We start from the raw sequence: 21,055 nt of genomic DNA, 5'->3' as shown, positions 1-21,055 counted from the left end.
GAGTATAGAAATGAAAATTTATTTCTCAATATTTCAAACACCAATTTTGACAGTACTACTATAGGGTGATTGCTATTTATTTTTAAATTGTTTTTGAAATTGTAAATCAATAGAGGCTTATTGAATTAGAGAACTATATAGAAAGTCAAAAGCAAAAATGTCCTCTATCTTACATCTCATCCCCACTATTCCATCTCCTTTCCTAGAGGTCATATTTATTAGCAGTTGAGCTTGATTCTCTCCAGGTCCTTTTCTGTTTCTTCCTTAAAAATATATATATATATATATATATATATATATATATATATATATATATATATATTTATATATATTTGTTTTGTGTTTCTAAATTTTTAAAATTACATGGCATCATACTCTATTTTTCTTTAACTCCCTGGTCCCCCCAACAGCATATCTTGGAGAGTTATACCTATCAGATCAGGCTCTTTCGTTTTCCATAATGTTAATGCATCAGGTTTTATTTAATCATTTTCTTGTTTTTAGACAAATTGTTTCCTTTCTTTTTTTCAACAATCTTGAGATATAATTCACATATTACTCATTTCTGCCATTTAAGGAGCAAAATTCAGTGGTTTTTAGTACATTCACAGAGTTGTGCAACCATCACCACAATCAATTTTAGAACATTTTATCACCTCAAAAAGAAACCCTGTACTCTTTAGCTATCACCTCGCATCTCCATCTGTCTCCTTCCCCTCATTCTAGCCCTAAGTAACCACCAATCCACTTTTTATCTCTATAGAGTTGCTTGTTTTGGACATTTCATATAAATGGAATCATATAATATGTGGTCTTTTGTTACTGGTTTCTTTCACTTGGCATAATGTTTTCAAGGTTTATCCATGTTGTAGTATGTATCAGTAATTATTCCTTTTCGCAGCTGAATAATATTCCATTTTATAGATAACACCACATTTTGTTTATCAGTTTATGGATATTTGCATTATCTCTACTTTTTGGCTATTATGAATAATGCTGCTGTGAACATTCTTGTACAAGTTCTTGTGTGGACATATGTTGTCATTTTTCTTGTATATACCTGGGAGTGGAATTTCTGGCTCAAATGGTAACTCTGTGTTTAACTTTTTGAGGAAAATTGTTCCTTTTCTATGTGTTCACAAACATTACTACAGTTAAAGCCTCTGTGTGCCTACAAGCAAGTATTTCCCTAGGGTGTATACTCCACAACTTTGTTAATACTTATTATCAGTTAAAAATTTTTGTTTGCCTGTCCAACATGTGGAAAATGGCTTGTTGTATTTTGCCTTTTCTTTATTAATAATGAAGTTGAGCATCTTTTAAAGTTTATTTGCTATTTGCATTTATTCTCCTGTGAATTGTTTGTTTATATCTTTCCCTCATTCAGAAAGTTTCAGATATTGTTTTGTTCTGATTCTAGTAGTCCTTTATTACTATGGCTATTAATCAATTGTTATATATGGTGGATGAGGCAAACCGCCATGGTCCCTGAGCATCTCTGCACATTATTGCTGGATATGAAACGTACACTTTGCTGATGGGAATATTTTCTTTCCTGAAGACCCAGAATAATGTAATGTCACTTTTCTAACCTAGAAAAGTCACTCCAGGTAGAAGCAGGTCTGGTTTAAGCCAACAGACAGAATGTTAATTACAAACAGAATGAGTCTTCAGTTTTAGTATGTCACTTAAGGTTTTTATAATAACTTTAAGTCTTAAATAATCTAAGAAAAAGATATATCAATCACATTTAAGTATCTACTCTTTTAGTATATGTATGATTAGGGAAGACAGCTTGAATTTCATGATGAAACCTTAGCACAGTGATATATTTGGATGTTTCATAGGACTCTTATACTTTCTTTTCTTAGAATTGGCGTGATTTGGATGCAAGAATCACAGATACAGCAAATGAGTCAAAAGATAATGTCAGATATTTGTACACTCTAGAAAAAGTATGTCAGCCTCTCTATAACTATGACCTAGTAAGTATTCTTTTTAAAGTGTAGTTTAAAAGATTAACACATACACTTTGTTATAAAGCAGAAACTAACACACCATTGTAAAGCAATTATACTCCAATAAAGATGTTAAAAAAATAAAATAAAATAAAAATTAGCGCATAAAATCAATTTAATATGTGTGTATTGGGAAAAACATATTGCAGAAAAGTTATTTAAAAGATATCTTTTCCTATTATATATCTGTAATGAATTATAAACTATATTTATTATTTTAACCTACATTTAAATATATAGCATTATCATAACTATGACCTCATTTGTGAATTGAGCAAGACAAATATATTAGTTATTCACTGCTTCATAACAAATTACCCCAGAACCGAGTGGCTTAAAACAATAAGCATTTATTATATCACAGTTTTTGTAGGTCAGGAATTCAGGGACGGCGTAGCTGAGTACCTCTGCTTCAGGGTCTCTCATGAGGCTGCAGTCAAGCTGCTGTCTTGGGATGTGGTCTCTTCTGAAGGGGAGGCTGACTGGGGAGGGTCCACTTCTATTGCACACCACATGGACCTTTGCACAGGACAACTCGCTTCCCCTAGAGTGAGTGACCCAAGAGTGAGCAAGAGAAAGTGCCCAACTAGCATTACGCTGATACCAAAGCCAGATAAAAACACCTGAAGAAAATAAAATTACAGGTCAATATTCCTGATGAATGTAGACGTAGAAATTCTCAACAAAACAGTGGCAGACCAAATTCCACGGCACATTAAAAGGATCACACACTAAGATCAAGGGGGATTTATTCCTGGGATGCAAAGATGGTTCAACATATGCAAATGGATAAATGTGATACACCACATTAATAGAATGAAAGATAAAAATCATATGATTATTTCAATAGATGCAGAAAAAGCATTTGACAAAATACAACATCCTTTCATGATAAAAGCTCTCAATAAATTGAGTATAGAAGGAATGTACCTCAACATAATAAAGAATACATATCCTTTAAAAATTGTATAAATAAACATGCAAAAAAGAGAATGTATATGAATATTATAACATCTCTGTACTTTTTAAATATATTTAAAGCTTTTCACTATAAAAAGTAAACTTGGAAGAAAGATATAATGCTTTTTGCTGTTACCAAGAGCTATAAATTTTAAGGTATACTGATTTCAACTTCTTGATTCAAAAGACTTATTTAAATTCATATAATTTTCAAATCTTTTAGTTTTGGTTTTAGTTCTTTTCATCCTAGTAATTTAAAAAACTTTGTTCAATTCTTCTAGCGATGCATGTACTTTATTATTATTGTTATCATTGAGCTTTTTACATTCTCTGATGCAGGAATGTTTCTAACATTATCTTTTGAAATTAGAGAAGTACTGTTAGTATTAAGTCTTATAATTTCTTCCCCCTCATATACCAACTATTTCTGTAGTTTCAAAAATTCTTTTTTTCTCATTTTCTTTATTCTCCTTAAAATAAACCAGAAGTTGCTGTTTAGTTTGTAACTGTCAGTTGAGCAGGAAAAGTGTAGAGGACTCATGCTTCCATTTCTTGTTGATAAAATTTTATGACTTTTGTGTTTCATGTTTCATTTTATCATCTTGGTATTGTGCTGTAGGCATATCAACTAATATATTTTATGCATAAAATGTCCAAACACTATGTATAGATAAGAACTGTGCACTCAAGGAGCTACTATTATAAATAATGATGTTTAAAATTCAGATGAAGGGCATTTCCCCGGTGGGCCCATTTGATACTGTCCCCAAGCCTTTTTCATTCTTTGTAGAGTTGCCTTATTGAGGGTGGAAGGGACTCCTTCTAGACATATTTTTATTAGAATCTTTTTGGTCTACAGATAACACATACAATATGAATTCTGACATACAGGGTTAACTACAAAGTGACGATACTAATTTCCATAAGCCACATAAAATTGATTTCATTATGTCATGGTTACACCTCATACCTAGGACATATAGTACACTCATCAGTAGTTGTTCTTCCTGGCTTATTTATTCCACCACTATTAAAAAATCTTTTTATATATTTTAAATTGTCCTAGCAATTAAAAGCCTAGCTCCTTGAGGGTGGGAATGCCATTGACCTTCTGTTGTTCTTCCATAGTGATTTATGATTTACATCAAGGTTAAAAGCAGGATCTCAAAATCTCAGGCACATAGCTGTGGTTATGCTACAGCTCTAGGACCTTGGACAAGGTACTTAACTTCTCTACATCTGTATTTTCTCATTTGCAAAATGGGAATAATCTTAACACTTTATTTTATAGATTCTAAGACTCTTTTTTTTCACATTTTAACATCTCTGTATTCAGAGCACAACTTACAGTCAGTCAGTTTTTATGAATCATTGTGAACGTGACGTGACACCATCTGAGATTATTAGTTCTTTCCTTGTGGGGGAAGGAAAGAACTAATGTTTGTTTTGTTTTTGGTACCATGGGTGTGAATTCAGACTACAGTGAGTGAGCACCAGCTTGTGGAACAGATTCTCAAGATATTTTATTTTCTATCCCTCCCCAAGGAGCAGGATTGGGACAGGTAGACTTTGTTCCTGTCTTTTTCTCCATGGCTTGTTAATTTCATGCATAGTTTGGTGGCTTAGTTTTTTGTAGGAGTTAGACTCCCCATCTTGAGCATTTTTTTCCCTTCCTCAGTAGAATCAGTGATGTTTTAGATCTGATGAAATCAAACCTACCTTAAATGGTCATTGTTGGGACTTCCCTGGTAGTGCAGTGGATAAGACTCCACGCTCCCAATGCAGGGGGCTGGGGTTCGATGCCTGGTCAGGGAACTAGATCCCACATGCATGCTGCAACTAAGAGTTCACATGCTGCAACTAAGACCCAGTGCAACCAAATAAATAAGTAAATATTTAAAAAAATGGTCATTGTCAACATAAATTAAGATAATATGTGAAGCTCTTACCTTGTGCCTGGCGCATAGTAATCATTCAATATACATTAGCAATAGTTTGATATCTCGGATGCACTTGCTCTGCTTGCTCTATGCTGTTCTACTTGATGGCTCTAGGCTGTTCTACTTGTTTCACTTCTTTGTGTGTGTCATTTCCACCCTGCCTTGACCTCCTCCAGGATAGTTTCCTTATATTTGGAATTCTCCCAATATTCTCAGAACTTCGTGGTACTTAGTAGGTTTGCTGAAAGGTGAATTGAGTTGAATAATGAGGAAATGAGTTCTAGTCTGATCTCTGTTTCTAATTAGCTTTCTGGCCATACATTAGTCACTTTACCCTTTAAGATATCAGTTTCTTCATCCTTAAAAAGAGCAAGTTAAGCTATTAATACTTAAAATCACTTTCACCTCCAAAATTTTATCTTTAAATAAAATTTTAAGTTTACATGTACAGAAAAGTTGCAGTGATAGTACAGAATTCTTTTCATCTAATTTCTCTTGTTAACATCTTGCATTACCTTGGTACATTTGTCAAAACTCATGTCCTTTCTCTGTTTCAGTATCCAGTCAAGGATACCACATTGCTTTTAGTAAAATTTGACTTTTAAGATTAAAATGTTACACTGTTTTATGTATGTTTAGAGTTTTGAATATTATAGGATATGGATTATTAAAAATATAAATGTATGCTTAATATATTTCAATTTTAGGTTTCCATGGCACATGGAATACAAAATTTGATAAATGCCATCAAAATGATTCACAGTGTGTCAAGGTATTATAATACTTCGGAGAGAATGACCTCACTGTTTATCAAGGTAAGTTTCCAAGGGAAGAAATCACATTGTAACCCTGTGAAAAAGTTAACAATGCTTTCCGTCTGAGCCAGGGAAGGGAATTGGGAACTTTGGGTGCCTCTCAGAGTTCTGGATTTTCATACTTTGTGGAAAAGAAAAGAAAGGCATGCCTGGAGTCAGTTGTACTTAATTGAAGGGGGGCCTTTTTTTTGTCAGAGGTAAACCCCCAGGTTTTTGTTTAAAAGTAACTGATGATTTTCTAATTTATTTGTTCCAAATAGTTTTGCATAAGAGCTAAGAATTGTGCCTAGACTGTTACAAGAAACAAAGAAGGACGCTACCTAATGATCAAGGGAAAAATAATGCTTCTTTAGCTACTCCCACCCACATGGTGGTTTATGTAAAATCTTCCCATTTAGTGCCATATGATTAATTATTTTAAATAATTGGAAAAATCATCCAAGAAACACAGGAGTAGAATTTACTTATAAATGATTCAAGCAGAACATAAGTCACATTTCAACTTTCTTTTAGGTCAAAGAATAGATTTAATCATTGTCTATGCCCAAGCAAGGCAAGAACCTTAGGATTCTTCCCTGTCACTTGTCTTCCTCCTTGCTACATGTTCCACATTGAGATTTCTAGTTCAGTATTATTGTTACTGTGTTTTCAATGTTATGAATCAACAAGTGATCAGACTAAAATCTAAGTATTGCTAGCTTTTTTGATCAACTCTGTTTTCTGATTTCCACATCTTCCTCTGCCTTGGATTTATTATTTCTTTTGCTGAAAAAAATTCTTCAGTAGTTCTGTGGTGAACCCGCTGAATTCCTGCATGTCTGAAAATCATTTCATTTTGTCTTAGCACTCAAACGTTAGTGTGAGATTCTTAAGTTCAATTTAATTTTTTCCTGGAACTGTGAACATACTGTTGTATACTATATACAATTGTTGATAAGAAATTTGATGCTAATCTGATTGTTTTTCCTTTGTGGGAAACCTATTTTATTCTCCCAGGAAGCTTTTAGGATTTTTTCTTCATTCTTGAACTCCTAAAATTTCAAAGTGATGTGGTTCTTTTTACATTTATCTTGTTCTATACTTGCTGGGTTGTTTCATTCCCAAGACGTTCCTCTCTCTTCATTCCTGGGAAGTTTTTCTGTTTACCTCTGATTATTTCTTATCCACCTATTCAATTTATTCTCTCCCCTTGAATCTAAAATCCATGTTCCTTAACTTTTTTTTTTTTTTTTTTTGGTCCATCTTTGTCCTTTGACCTTTCAGCTCACTCATTGACTGTTCATTTATGTCTCAATTGCTGGTCGGTGCATCAAAAAAAAATTTTAATTTCCGAGTTCTTTAGTTGTTTTCTTTCATGATGTAAAAATCCTCTCATATCTTTCTTATAAACTTAGTTAATAAAAGATATTTTAAAAGATTTTACATATATCTTTTCTGTACTTTCTCTCTTTGTTGAATTTAATGCTTCTGTTACCATGTTTGTTTTCTTCAATTGCTTGGTGATTCTTGGTTGTCTGCCCATCTTTGTGTTTGAGACTCCTGATTTGCCTCCCTGTTCTGTTTATTTTGTCTGTCTCTTGTGAGTAAGGAGCATAACTTACTGTTGGGAGGGGAGTGGGAATAGTTTTTTCTCTGATGTGTCCTCCTGGGGGTGCAGTAGCTACCTAGGCCACACTTCTCGAAGACTGTGGTCCACACTCATACCTTTTTCCTTTCAGCATATGTCACTGTTGCCTGCTGTACAAGTTACTCTAAATTCGGTGTTCAGGGTTACAACTGAAGGTTACCTCACATTGTCTCCCATCTTGAAAAATTTCCATAACTGTTCTACCTTCAAGTAACCTTCTCCAGAACCGGGTTCTGGCTTTCTCTAGTCTTTTTTTTTTCTCTGTAGATTTGGTACTGTGTGCTTTCCATACTTTAGGAATTCTCCAAAATTTCTGTGTGTCAGCCTGCCATCTTGGTTTAACTTCCAGACCATTTAAATGGCTGTCTTGCTTTTTTTTTTTTTTCCTTCTTTATTTTGGGGGATGTGAGAGGTGGTTAACTTAATATTTAGTTTGCATGTTGAAGGATGGAGAAGAATCACAGTTGGACTGGATCTAGACCTAATTAGAGGAGAACTAGACAAAGAGAAAATATAGTTGACTCTGACATTGATGGCCTCAGTGACGTAGACTTAAATACAGTAGGTAAATGTGACTCTGGGTTTTCTTTGTTTTACCTGGAATGTATATTTCTTTGTTTTTTATATTCTGTAATTAATTCATTCCATAAGGTTTCTATTTATCATATTTTTATGCTTGTGATTTAAAAAACTGAAATTTTATTTCTTTCTCTACCTATAGTTATTTTGGACTTATATTTATTTTAGGTAACAAATCAAATGGTGACAGCATGTAAAGCATATATTACTGATGGGGGAACTAACCATGTATGGGATCAGGAAATACCAGTCGTACTAAAGAAAATTCAGGTTTGTATAAGTATTTTTATTTTCATAAAGTAAAGCTTTTACCATCTGGCCCAATTTTGCTTACTTTTTTCATTGACAAAGCATGTTAACTTTGAAAAAACATTGTACAGAGTAGCATGAGCATATAAAAAGAACTTCATTAAAATTATCTACTTCCCTTTATGCTTAGTGCTCCTGTTAGGGCATAATTTAATCCTCATCTTGTCCATGGCTGCCTGTATCAGACACCTCTCATGTGCCATTTCATATGCTCTGGCCCCTATCTTTTACTCCAGCCCCTGTTAATTTCATTTTCTTGCCTTTTTGCATTTGTTAGTATTGCCATGTATCCTTAAATAGACCTGGTGATAGTTGGCATCTGATTCTGATCTTCTTTTGGAAGAAAATGCTTCTAACATTTCCCCATTTAGTTTGATGCTTTAATACATCATTGATTAGATTCAAGGAAGTTTTATTCCTAGTTTTAGTACTAGGAGATATTATTAAAAGTTATGAATGGGTTTTGAAAAAATTTTTCAGCACATATTTTTTGAGGAGCTTACAAGATTTTTCTCCTCAATCTATTAATGTTATAGATGACATTTTTCGGTTTTCTAAAATGAAACTATTCTAATATCCCTAGGATAAACTCAACTTAGTCATGGTGTAATTATCTTTTTAAAAAATTCTTAAATTCACTTTGCTACAATTTTCTTTAGGGTTTTTTGCAACTATATTCATGAGAGAGATAGCCTGTAATTTTTCCTTTCGCATAGTGTCCTTGTCAGTGTTTCTGGCACTAAGGTCTCAGAATGAGTACGACTGGAGGAGGGGAAGGAAGTACTCCCCTCTTTTCTGGCCTCTAGAAGAGTTTGTAGAAAATCAAAGCGATCTGTTATTTTGAAAGTCTGAAAGAAATGGCCATACCAGCAAGTCTCCATCTGGAAGTGGTTATTGGCTTTCTTCATGTGCTGGTTCCTGGGCTTTGTAGAGCCTAGGTGGGAGGCTGGGACTGTTGAGGTAGAGCAAGAAAGGATGCTCAGTGCCCTCCACCTAGGACGTGAACTGCTGTGCTCGCAGGGTTGGCCCTGAGCACTCTCATCACCACTCTCTGACCTCTGGAACTGGAGGATAAGAAAGAGTTGTCAGAGGAAACAGAAGATGAGGAATTGCAGTTAGGATAGTTTCTCTTCCTGAAAACACTTGATCTCAACGACTGGAAGAACCAGAATCATTATGCAGTTCTTGGATTTGTTCATGTAAAATACAAAGTTATGCAGAGAGAGACCAAAGCAGCACATAAAGCAGTGGTTCTAAACAATACCAAAAGCAGCTGGTGAATCAGTTAAAGAAGGAGATAATGACAACTTCACTTGCATAACTAAAACTTATGAAATGTCTGAGTCAGTGAAAAGAGGAGAAATTAACAGTGTAGATCTTGCTTTTGATAACTCAGTTCCTTTGAAAAGTGAAGCAAAGGAGAATTTCTTCTAAGTGTTTTCCCAAGTGTTTGAAATGCGTTACAGGTGGTAAAAAAGAAAAAGTTCCTAAACTTGGTGATATGAATTCATCATTTGATGATGCAGAAGCATTTTATTCCTGCTGGCATAATTTTTATTATTGGAGATAATTTTCTTATTTAAATGAAGGAAAAAAAGCAGAATGTCATGATGAAAGGAGAGAGATTGAAAAGCAGAACAGAGCAACACGGGCACAAAGAAAAAAGAAGAAATGAACTGAATGTTAGTTGATAATGCATATAACTGTGATGCAAGAATTTTAAAAATTCAAAGAAAAAGAAAAAGCCAAGAAAGAAGCAGAGAAAAAAGCAAAAGCAGAAGGAAAATTGAAGAAGAAAGAAACTAAAGAAAAACAGAGATGAGGTGAATTAGGAGCTGCTTGGATAGCTAAGGAGAAAGAGGAAGTTAGACAAAAGGCATTACTTGGCAAAGAAGAAAAAGGATAACCAGGAAAAAAAGCCATTAAGAGGGAAAGGCAATATCAAATCATTATGTTGTACACCTGAAACTAATATAATGTTATATGTCAATTATATAAGAAAAGAGAAAGGTAGCAAAAACTTCAAAGTTCATGGAAGACCTGGAATTACTTTCCTGATGATGAGATAAAGCTGGTTAAAATGATGGAAGAAGTAGAAAAACTTTGCGATAGGCTTGAACTTGCAAGCTTACTGTACTTAAGTGAAACATTCACATCACCTACAAAAGAAATAGGAATTGCTGCTCTGCCAAAACAGAAGAAATTAATGAGCAAATTAGAAAAGAGAAAGAGGAAATTGATGCTTGTATGTGCCAAGTTTCTAAGAATGCAGAGACATCAACTGTTGAAGGTGGAAATGGCAGTAAAAATTGGTCAGAAGAGAATTGATCTGCAATTGCTAATTAAAACTGTGAGCCTCTTTCTTGCTGGGGCAAATTCAAGATGGGAAGTTATTGCCAAGTACATGAACACACATTCTACTTCTGGAAGTCAAAAGAACTGCCAAAGATTTTATTGGCAAAGAACCATCTCCCAAAACTTGGCCCTTATCAAAAAGATGACGTACTGTGTGGAGTAGAGCCTCAAACTGTCAATATAACACCTCAGAACAATTTGAAAATCCATGTGCAGATTTCACCTCTTGACAACAGAAGAACAGAAGCTTTTGGAATGAGCTTTGAAAATGTATCCAGTAAATATACCTGAAAGATGTAGCATGTATCAGAATTTCATTTTGTTATGGCTGAGTAATATTCCATTGTATGGATATACCACATTGTGTTTATCCATTCATCTTTTGATAGACATTTGGATTGTTACCACCTTCCAACTATTGCGAACAATGCTGCTATGAACATTGTTGTTTAATGATCTCTTTGAGTCTCTGCTTTCAATTATTATTATTATTATTTTTTAATTAATTAATTAATTTATTTATTTTTGGCTGTGTTGGGTCTTCGCTTCTGTGCCCGGGCTTTCTCCAGTTGCGGCGAGCGGGGGCCACTCCTCATCGCGGTGCGCGGGCCTCTCACTATCGCGGCTTCTCTTGTTGCGGAGCACAGGCTCCAGACGCGCAGGCTCAGTAATTGTGGCTCACGGGCCCAGTTGCTCTGCGGCATGTGGGATCTTCCCAGACCAGGGCTCGAACCCGTGTCCCCTGCATTGGCAGGCGGATTCTCAACCACTGCACCACCAGGGAAGCCCTGCTTTCAATTATTTTGGGTATATACCTAGAAGTGAAATTGCTGGATCATATGGCAGTTCTGTTTTTAACTTTTTGTGGAACCACCAAACTGTTTTCCCTAGCAGCTCTTCCATTTCACATTCTCACCAGCAATGCACAAGAGTTCCAGTTTCTCCACACTGTGCCAATACTTGTTATTTTCTCTTTTTTTGGTAATAGGTATCCTAATGCATATGAAATGGTATCTTATTGTGTTTTGATTTGCATGTCGCTAATGGCTAGTGATGGTTGAGCATCTTTTCATGTGCTTATTGGCCATTTGTATATCTTCTTTGGAGACATGTCTATTCAAATCCTTTACTCATTTTTGAACTGGGTTCTGTTTTTGTTGAGTTGGAGGAGTTCTTTATATATTCTAGATGTGAATCCCTTATATATATGATTTATAAATACATATTGCTTCATTTAAAAAAACTAGTTATTTGACTGTTCTTTCTATTTCTTCTTGAGACAGTTTTTGTAAGTTTATATTTTTGATGAATTTCTTCAATTTTTCTAAAATTTGTAATTTATTGGCATAATGTTGATAATATTCTCTTACTAATCTTTGCCTTGTTATGTAATATGTCCCCTTATTCATTAACAATATTACTTATCTCCTCTGTTTTCTTAATCATTCTTGCTCACTCAATCCTCAGATTCAGAACAACCCATCCTCCTCCCAGGAGTTTATCACTTCTGTTTTGGTTGTTAATTGTTATTTGCTGGATTCCATGTTTCCCTCTATAGTTTCTCCAGGGTTAATTTTGGGAGTGGGAGTGAGAAATCATTCCCCCCAAACTGACCAATTGGCAGAAACCAGGACTCTTGACATAGAACTTAGCAATTTATTCTCATAATTGTTTTAATATGCTTCAAGTCACTAGCCATTTACTTACTGAATTAGAAATGAAAGCTTGGTTTTCTGCATTCTAGTTTAACCCGCTTTCTACTACATCTGAAATTTTTCCAGGAAACTTTTACTGTATAGTTTTGGGGAATAATTTTCAGATGAGTTGGAGGAAGCAATGAGAAGAATTGTTATTCAGGATGTTATCTGTCCAACAGGAAGGAATTGGTTGGTGAAGAAGAAGTAATAGAAAGTAATTCCTATTAGATGGCATATTCCAGGAGGGTAGGGATCTTATCTGTACTCCTAGCATCTCAAGGAGTTCCTAACATATGGTAGGCACCAATAAACTTTCTTTTTAAAAAAATATTTATTTATTTATTTATTTGACTGTGCTGGCATCTTTGTTGGTACATGCGAGATATTCTTCGTGGCATGTGGGATCTTTTTAGTCACGGCATGCAGGATCTAGTTCCTTGACCAGGGATCAAACCCGGCCCCCCTGCATTGGGAGCCTGGAGTCTTAACCACCGGGGAAGTCCTTAAACTTTTGTTTAATAAGTGAAAAATAATCAGTGACCTCAAAGAGAGTAATGATTTTGTTTTAGAGATTGAGAGGTGGGGAGGTGTATCATAGCTAGAAGTAGGTATGAGACTAGTTATATAAGCCTGAATGTTCATAGGAATCACCTGGGAAACTGGTTGAAAATATGGATTCCTGAGTCTTACTCACAGAAATTCTAATTTAGTGGCTGAGGTGGGCAGAATAAAGATGTCCACATCCTAATCCCTGGAATTTGTGAATATGTTATATTAAATGTCAAGGGGGAATTAAGGTTACAGGAGGAATTAAGGATGGGGAGATTATCCTGGATTATCTAAGTGCGACCAATGTAATCACAAAGGTCCTTACAGAGTGAAGAGGGAGATGGAAGAGTCAGAACCAGGGAGCTGGCATTATGTTAAAGATTTGACTGGCCATTGGTGGCTTTGAAAAAGTTTAACATTATTTTTTTTTAAGATGGTTTGGTTAGCTGGACATGACAGTGAGTTCCTACTGGACCCTAGTGACAATGTCCTCTTTTTTTAGCCTGGTTGAACTGACCTGGTATAGCTGTAGTCAAATACTAGGATTTCAGCAATGCACCCATCAAAGACTTTATGATCTCCTCATGGAGAAATGACAGTTGGATGATAAATTAGTATTGCACAGTCTTAATGTTTTTTATACCTGTATGTAAATAATGCTGATTAAAAGATGCCAACTGACTAGATAGATAATTGAAAATAGACAGAATTGATACATAATTTTTGGCCTCCTGGGAGCTCTAATTAGCCATGAAAACATGACAACAAATAGTGTATGTGGAAACTTTGATAAGGATAAGAGTTAAGGGGAAATAATAATGAGAAGAAAGAAGATGAGACTATATTGTAAAATAGAAAAAAAAACTGTATTGATTTTCACAGGCCTTTCAATGTGTGGGCAGAGAACTTGAATTTTTAATGTTAACAGCAGCAGCCCCTATTGAGGGGTTGATGTGATCAGTTTTGCGTGAGGATAGAATTTTTGAATTTTTCACTCATAAACAAGTATCTCACTATGTATTATATACCCCTTTTAAATCTCTCGTAGGACTGCATTTTTCTATTCAAGGAATATCAGACATCTTTTCACAAAACAAGGAAACAGATTTTAGAATCCTCAGGGGAAAAATCTTTTGAGGTTTCAGAAATGTATATATTTGGAAAATTTGAAGCTTTCTGCAAAAGACTGGAGAAGGTAAGCGTCGTGCAGCCACAGTTGCCACTACCAACCATACCTTTCCAGTTATTTCATACTTTATGTAGCATCATTGAGAATTATTTTTCCAGATCTCTTGTCTTACTATTGATTTGACTCATCCAATATTACTCATAGATTACTGCATTTTATTATAACTTATTTTTTCATTCCTAATTACTATCTTCTGCCAGTCGCACAAAAGCTATTGCAGACTTGCACTTCTCTTGAGACCTCAATTCTATCTTTACCTATAGAACTTGAACTTAAAGCCTCTGCTCTTAACCATTGTATCAGGCTGAGTAAAGGTGTGAGGTGACATATCTGCAACATCTGGCAGAACCCAGTAGTAGTGTCATATCTGGATGTGTGACCACCTTCTCTTTCTAGGCCAGTATATATGGTCTAAACATAGACATTGTATGGGGGATGTCTTTGCTGGGCGGATATGGGTTAGAAACTTCAGCACCTTTGATTCATTCATTGATTAGGACTGGCTGGAGAGGAGTGATGTTTTTCCAGGGGATACAAGGCAGCCCATATCAGAGACTTCTTCTAGTCAACCTTTGCAAAGCCTACAAAGATATCATCTAGGTACCACCCTCCCTACGGCCCCACCATTCTGCCAACTCCCTAGGTCCTGATAACAGTTAGGAGTCTGCTCACCATTTGTTGGAAATTGGTGGGGGGCATTTCACAAGTTGAAGGGCATTTCCTATACATGCCAGGATAGGAAAATATGGGTGATGAACAAAACCAAGTTACTGAGTGGGGCTGTTTTTTGTTTGTTTCTTTAACAGCTTTACTGAGATATAATTCACATACCATATAATGTATTCATTTAAAGTGTACAAGTCAATATTTTCCAATATATTCACAGGATTGTGCAACCATACCACCATCTAATTTTAGAACATTTTCATTCCCACTAAAAGAAACACTGTGCCCGTTAGCAGTGATACCCCATTCTCCCCTCTACCCAGCCCTAAGCAACTGCTAATCTACTTTCTGTTCTATAGATTTGCCTATTCTCGACATTTCATATAAACGGAATCATATAATGTGTGGTCTTTTGTGACTGGCTTCTTTCACTTAGTATAATATTTTCAGGGTTCATCTATGTTGTAGTATTCCTTTTTATTGCTGAATAATATTCCATCATTTGGATATACCATATTTTCCTTATCCATTCATTAGTTGGTGGACATTTGGGTTTTTCTACTTTTGGCTATTACGACTAATGCTGCTATGAATATATCTGTATGTGTTTTTGTGTGAACATATGTTGTCATTTCTTTTGAGTATATGCGTAGGAGTGGAATTGCTGGGTCAGATAATAACTCCATGTTTACCTTTTTTTTTTTTAAATTTTTATTTATTTATGGCTGTGTTGGGTCTTCGTCTCTGTGCGAGGGCTTTCTCCAGTTGTGGCAAGTGGAGGCCACTCTTCATCACGGTGCGCGGGCCTCTCACCATCGTGGCCTCTCCTGTTGCGGAGCACAGGCTCCAGACGCGCAGGCTCAGTAATTGTGGCTCACGGGCCCAGCTGCTCCACGGCATGTGGGATCCTCCCAGACCAGGGCTCGAACCCGTGTCCCCTGCATTAGCAGGCAGATTCTCAACCACTGCGCCACCAGGGAAGCCCCCATGTTTACCTTTATTGAGGAAGTGCCAAACTGTTTTTCAAAGTAGTTGCATCATTTTATAGTCTCATAAGCAATGTATGAGGGTACCAATTTCCCTGCATCCTTGTAACACTTATTACCTGTCTTTTTGAATTTAGCCATCCTAGTGGGTGTGAAGTGACATCTCATTGTAGTTTTGATTTGCATTTCCCTGATGACTAATGGTGTTGAGCATCTTTTTAAATGCTTATTGTCCATTCGTATTTCTTCTTTGGAGAAATTTCTATTTAAATTCCTTGCACATTTTAAATTTAGTTATTTGTATTTTCTTAATTCAGTTTATAAGAGTTCTTTATACATTCTGGGTCTTAAGTCCCTTATCAGATATGATTTTCAAATATTTTCTCTCTTTCTACAGGTTATCTTTTCACTTTCTTGATTGTGTTCTTTGAAGCAGGAAGTTTTGTTTTGTTTTGTTTTAATATTTATTTATTTATTTTGGCTGCACTGAGTCTTAGTTGCAGCCCGTGGGATCTTCGTTGCAGCATGCTGGCTCTTAGTTGCAGCATACGGACTTCTTAGTTGCGGCATACATGTGGGATCTAGTTCCCCAACCAGGGATCGAACCGGGGCCCCCTGCATTGGGAGGGAGGAGTCTTGCCCACTGGACCGCCAGGGAATTCCCTGAAGCAGGAAGTTTTACATTTTGATGAAGTCCAATTTATCAAGTATTTCTTTTGTTGCTTGTGCTTTTGGTGACGCATCTGAGAAGATGTTGTGTGAGGCTGTTTTGTGAACAGTGAGGATTTCTTGGGGACAAATGTCCAATTAGAATGATATTGGCATGGGTCAAATGAATAATAAGCCCCATTGGTCAGGACCTGTTCCACAGAAATGTTTAACATTTCTGAAACCATTAGAAGGTAAACCTGGAGGTGAGTCCTGGTTACTGTTAATTTTTCCAGGAACGAGGGCTCTTGCTAACTTGGGTGCAGTTTTACATTTGGTAGAGTTTCCAGGCTGGGCCTTTATTATTAGCCCGTGTGCAGTAAAGATCTTTGGTGGCAGGTCTAATGCTGGGCATAATGAACATCCATCTGTAAAGCAGCAGCCCAAGCATTCCTGATGCTAGAGGGAGTGGGTAATAATGGCCAGCTACATTAGCTTCTCCCCCTGCCTTACCTCTGGAGAAGCCCTGCCTGTAGTCTTAAGGATACAACTTCATGCCACAAAGGCTCAGCAATCAGAGCCAACGCAGCACTCCCTAGGGGCCTTACTTGAAGTGCATCCTGGTTACTAGGTTATTCCAACTCCCCTGTGCTAAGAATTCCTTGGCTGACTGGCATCTCTCCCAGGTGTAATTGGTGGATGTTGGTGTCCAGATTCTTAAAGATGGGGCATAATAGTTACCCTGAAATGTGGCCAGAATTTTTATAATCCTCTAGAGATAGTTACTGAACTGCCTTGGTGGGCTTCCCCTGCTGAGTGGGCACAGCAGGGACCACTGTTGGACCACCCCTATGAGCTCTTAAATAGTTGAAGAGGAGAGACAGAAGGGCAGGCTAAGCCAGAGCCTGTTAGGGAAAGCTCAGATTCAGATGTCAGGATGACCAAGTGCAAAAGTCAAAGGACAGATAGGATTGAGCTTGGGGATGGAGAACCAAGACCTCAGAGTTGGGCAGAGATGTTGGGGATCTTTAAGGAACAAGTGAGGAGGAAAGTGCTAGTGTGTCAGCTTAGGGTGCCTGAAATGCATCTTTTTTGGTAGGTGGAGACTTGATGGTGCATTGAGTGTTAGTCTGCCCTAAAGAACCAGGATTAAGTGTGTATAATATCCCTTGTTTCTTCTTCCTGTTCCTGCCATGTAAATTTTGGTGAATATTGGTTTCCCAATATTGGTGAATTTGGTTTCCCAGAACTCTGTCTTTAGTTTTCTTCTCACCCTGAACACTTGTGGGAGAGAAGCGAAGGAGTGGGAAGCTTTGAGCATTGTTTTCCAGAGCAGGAATCAAAATGGGGAATCACTGATGAATATTAAGGAACTGAGTAGCCTGTGGACATGAAAGACTTTTTTTTTTGGTGAAGTAGGTGGTGTTGGTACGTTGAGATGGAGCAAGCTGTTTCTGAAATAAAGTTCATTGTGAGGATTTTCCAGGGTTCTTTAGGGGTCAGAAGTGACTACGGTCATCTTTCAGGATTGTGGGACCTTTCCTTTACCTGAATGTGGAATTATGCTAGTGTTACATATCAGAACTATGGTGAGGGCCAGAAAAATGGTAACACTTTTGAATGCAGTGATCCAGTGAAACGATTTTCAGAACATTCTCAAGGACAAAAAGCTGAAACTATTTAGACATCTGCAAGGGCTTTTACTCACTGTCCCTCACCACCCCACCTCCTCTTGGAAGACAAGGTGATCAGATTCTGAGAAAGGCTCTAAACTTTCTCTACTTATGGTCTTAAATAGTCTAAGAGTAGTAATGACTGGAACAGAGATTTGTCTTCTGTTTTATCTCCTCTGGTTGGTTTTACCTTAAATGATTCTAAAGCCTGTTTATTGGCTTGTTTTTAAAAAATCATTGATTCATTAAGAGTTAATTCTAGGGAAGGGTGCTAATTTCTAACTTTTAAACTAAAGTAACACTTTTCTTTTTAAGATTACAGAAATGATAACTATTGTGCAAACATATTCAGCCTTGAGCAATTCTCCCATAGAGGGAATAGACATTATGGCAATAAAATTCAAAAATATATATCAAGGGGTTAAGAAAAAGCAGTATGATATTTTGGAGCCAAGAAGGACAGAATTTGACATGGATTTCTTAGATTTCACGGCAAAAATCAAGGCTTTAGAGGTAAGTAATTATACATACTTTTGATTTAGTAAAGCTGAAATGTAATCAATAGTACTGAAATTCACATATTTACTATTTATTACAAATTACTCTTGCAAATTGATCAAAAATATTTGCCAGCGTGAATAATTTTCTAACCAGTCCACAAAATATTTTCTTTTTTTTTTAATGAAAAATGAGCTTATTCAATAAAAGATATCAGTAACTAACCAGAAGCCCAAAGGGCTTATTGTAGCTGGGTTTATTTTTAATGTGCATTAAAAAGTATATTTGATTTTTGTTGTGCCAAGGACTAGTGTCACTTTTCCAGTGTAAGAGAGAATTCGTAGGCCTTGTTCTTTGTTCAGTGTGAGAAGATTTGAGAGCAGATTAGGACGATGGAACACTCTTCCCTTGGCACTGCGCTTTATGGCCACATTCTCTCTGCAGCTTAGAGGACGACTCTGAAGAGACCCTCCTCCTGTCTGTCGTAGCTGAAGGGACACCAGAGGGATGAGACTGTAACAGGTTTCTTTCTCACCTTTTGGGTTAATATGACCTCAGTTACTCTCTTACTGAAAACTGTTAACCCAGGTGTAGCCCCAGGGAATGGTCTCCTCTTTGCTGCAGAATGTCTTGGAGACACAGAGAGGGACAAGAATATACCCTGTCCACTTCCTGAGTCTTAAATCCTTGCCAAGAAGGTGAGGAGAATGATGTATTTTTTCTCATTTATTTTTTTTAAAGACTCTCTAAAAACTATATTACATGGAATTTGTGCAATACAAATTAAAAAGATCCTAAAATTCTAGCAACAACACTTTTTCTTTTTGACACAGATTTCCTTTCAGTTTGTGAAAGTTAGACTCTGATAGGAAGACATATTTTACTTTTTACTTTTAGTGTTTGGTTTTGGGAGTTATATCTTGATAGCGGTGGGAATTTGTGTTTTTTAAAAAACATATTGCTTAAATTATTTTTATGATTCATTAATAAGATTATATGTTATAAAGCCTTTACTGTGGTCTTAGATACAAGTTTAGCTTTCAGTAAATTTAGAGGCCATATTAAGTTTTTAGTATTTAAAAAGATATGTCAGTGTTTTAACTTTTCTTCCTTTTCCAATGTTTGATTAATGCGTGTAGTATGTATTTGTAGGCAGTACCAATATAATCTATAAGTGAAAGTAATTTGCGGAGTGCTTCAGTTCCATCAGTTGGGTACCAGGAGTTTGGAGTTCACTGCTCGGGATGGTGGGAGTCTTGGAAGAACATTTTCGGCTTCTTATTCCTCCTTAGCGTGACAAAGAGGTTTCTGAGAGCAGCAGTGTTAGAAAATGACACCTGTTCACCCTGGGTGTCTCTAGTGTCATTACACTGCTCTACCGACATGCTAAAAAATCCTAAATCTCCCAAAAAAATGTACTTTGTAAGGGACTTTCACTCCTTTCATAAATTCTCTAGGTCAACATCCAATAAATAATGAGCGGCAAATGCAAACCACATATATAATTTTAATTTTTTAGTAGCCACGTACATAAAAGTAAAAAGAAATAGGTGATGTTAATTTTAATGATATACTTTATTCAACCCAACATATTCAAAATATTATCATTTTAACACGTCACTAATAAAAACCATTATGAGATATTTTATATTCTTTTTTCATACTGTCTTTGAAGTTTTGTGTGTATTTTACATTTATAGCACATCTCACTTAGAAGTAGTGACGTTTTAAGTGCTCAGTAGAAACATGTGGCCAGTGGCCACCATACCAGACAGTGCAGTTCTAGATGCTTAGATGGTAGATGTATTTAAGGCTCGTATTTTAATTCTGTAGGAGAATCATTCATTGTTGTTAAACAAAACTAATCTTCTCCTTAACTCAAAAAATCATTCAAACATTAATATTGCATTTCAGGTACAAATACAGGCATTTATGAGCAGTACTTTTGGAAAAATTTTGTCTTCTCAGCAGGCTCTTCAGCTGCTTCAAAGGTATTTATAATGCATTAAGCAGTATAGTTTCTAGGTGGGATAACTTTATATCTGAAAATAACAATTTCAATAAAATTTTGGAAATCTCTCCTATGTAAACTTTAAAACTTATAAACAGTAATCTTCCAATTACCATTAAATAGACTGGTGAAAATTGAAATATAGTATGATACTTTTCATTTTCATTTTCATTTTTCATTGCATTTTTCTGTAGTGGAAAGTCTTTCAATAAGGAAATGATTTCACATTTTCCCCCAGCTATGTAATATGTTAAGGTTAATTTCGTAAGTGTTATTGGAAAGGGAACAAATAATGTTTAATTCTGCATACTGAAAGGATTTCTAACAGTGAAATTATTTAAGAACAGTAGGTCCCCGAACTTTCTGTTTTCCCTCCTGAGTGCTTCTGCAGCTTCCTTTCCTTCTAGTCCTAACAGCGGTGCTTCCCTAAAGGGCAGGAAAGCCTGGATTAGAAGGATGGGCTGGACCAGAGGCCGTTTTCTTCCAGCTCAGGGAGGGCTCACTCCCCATGTTAGGGACCATTTTGAAATTCTCC

General features: G+C 36.1%; 1 protein-coding gene and 1 pseudogene across 1 annotated transcript in view; both read left to right on the top strand.

Annotated features, from left to right (window-relative positions):
- The window catches only part of LOC118904403 (dynein heavy chain 8, axonemal), a 325,133-nt gene that overhangs the window by 14,516 nt on the left and 289,562 nt on the right, over positions 1-21,055 (top strand). Inside the window, exons 6-11 of the mRNA XM_036870462.1 lie at positions 1,872-1,985; positions 5,626-5,733; positions 8,108-8,209; positions 13,898-14,044; positions 18,327-18,524; positions 20,424-20,500. Of these exons, the coding sequence (XP_036726357.1) occupies positions 1,872-1,985; positions 5,626-5,733; positions 8,108-8,209; positions 13,898-14,044; positions 18,327-18,524; positions 20,424-20,500 (746 nt within the window). The remainder of the gene's footprint in view (positions 1-1,871; positions 1,986-5,625; positions 5,734-8,107; positions 8,210-13,897; positions 14,045-18,326; positions 18,525-20,423; positions 20,501-21,055) is intronic.
- On the top strand, positions 9,304-12,508 carry LOC118903450 (annotated as a pseudogene).

This window comes from Balaenoptera musculus, chromosome 11 (assembly GCF_009873245.2).
Source record: "Balaenoptera musculus isolate JJ_BM4_2016_0621 chromosome 11, mBalMus1.pri.v3, whole genome shotgun sequence".
Lineage (NCBI taxonomy): Eukaryota > Metazoa > Chordata > Mammalia > Artiodactyla > Balaenopteridae > Balaenoptera > Balaenoptera musculus.
This window is presented reverse-complemented; position numbering and strand designations above follow the sequence as displayed.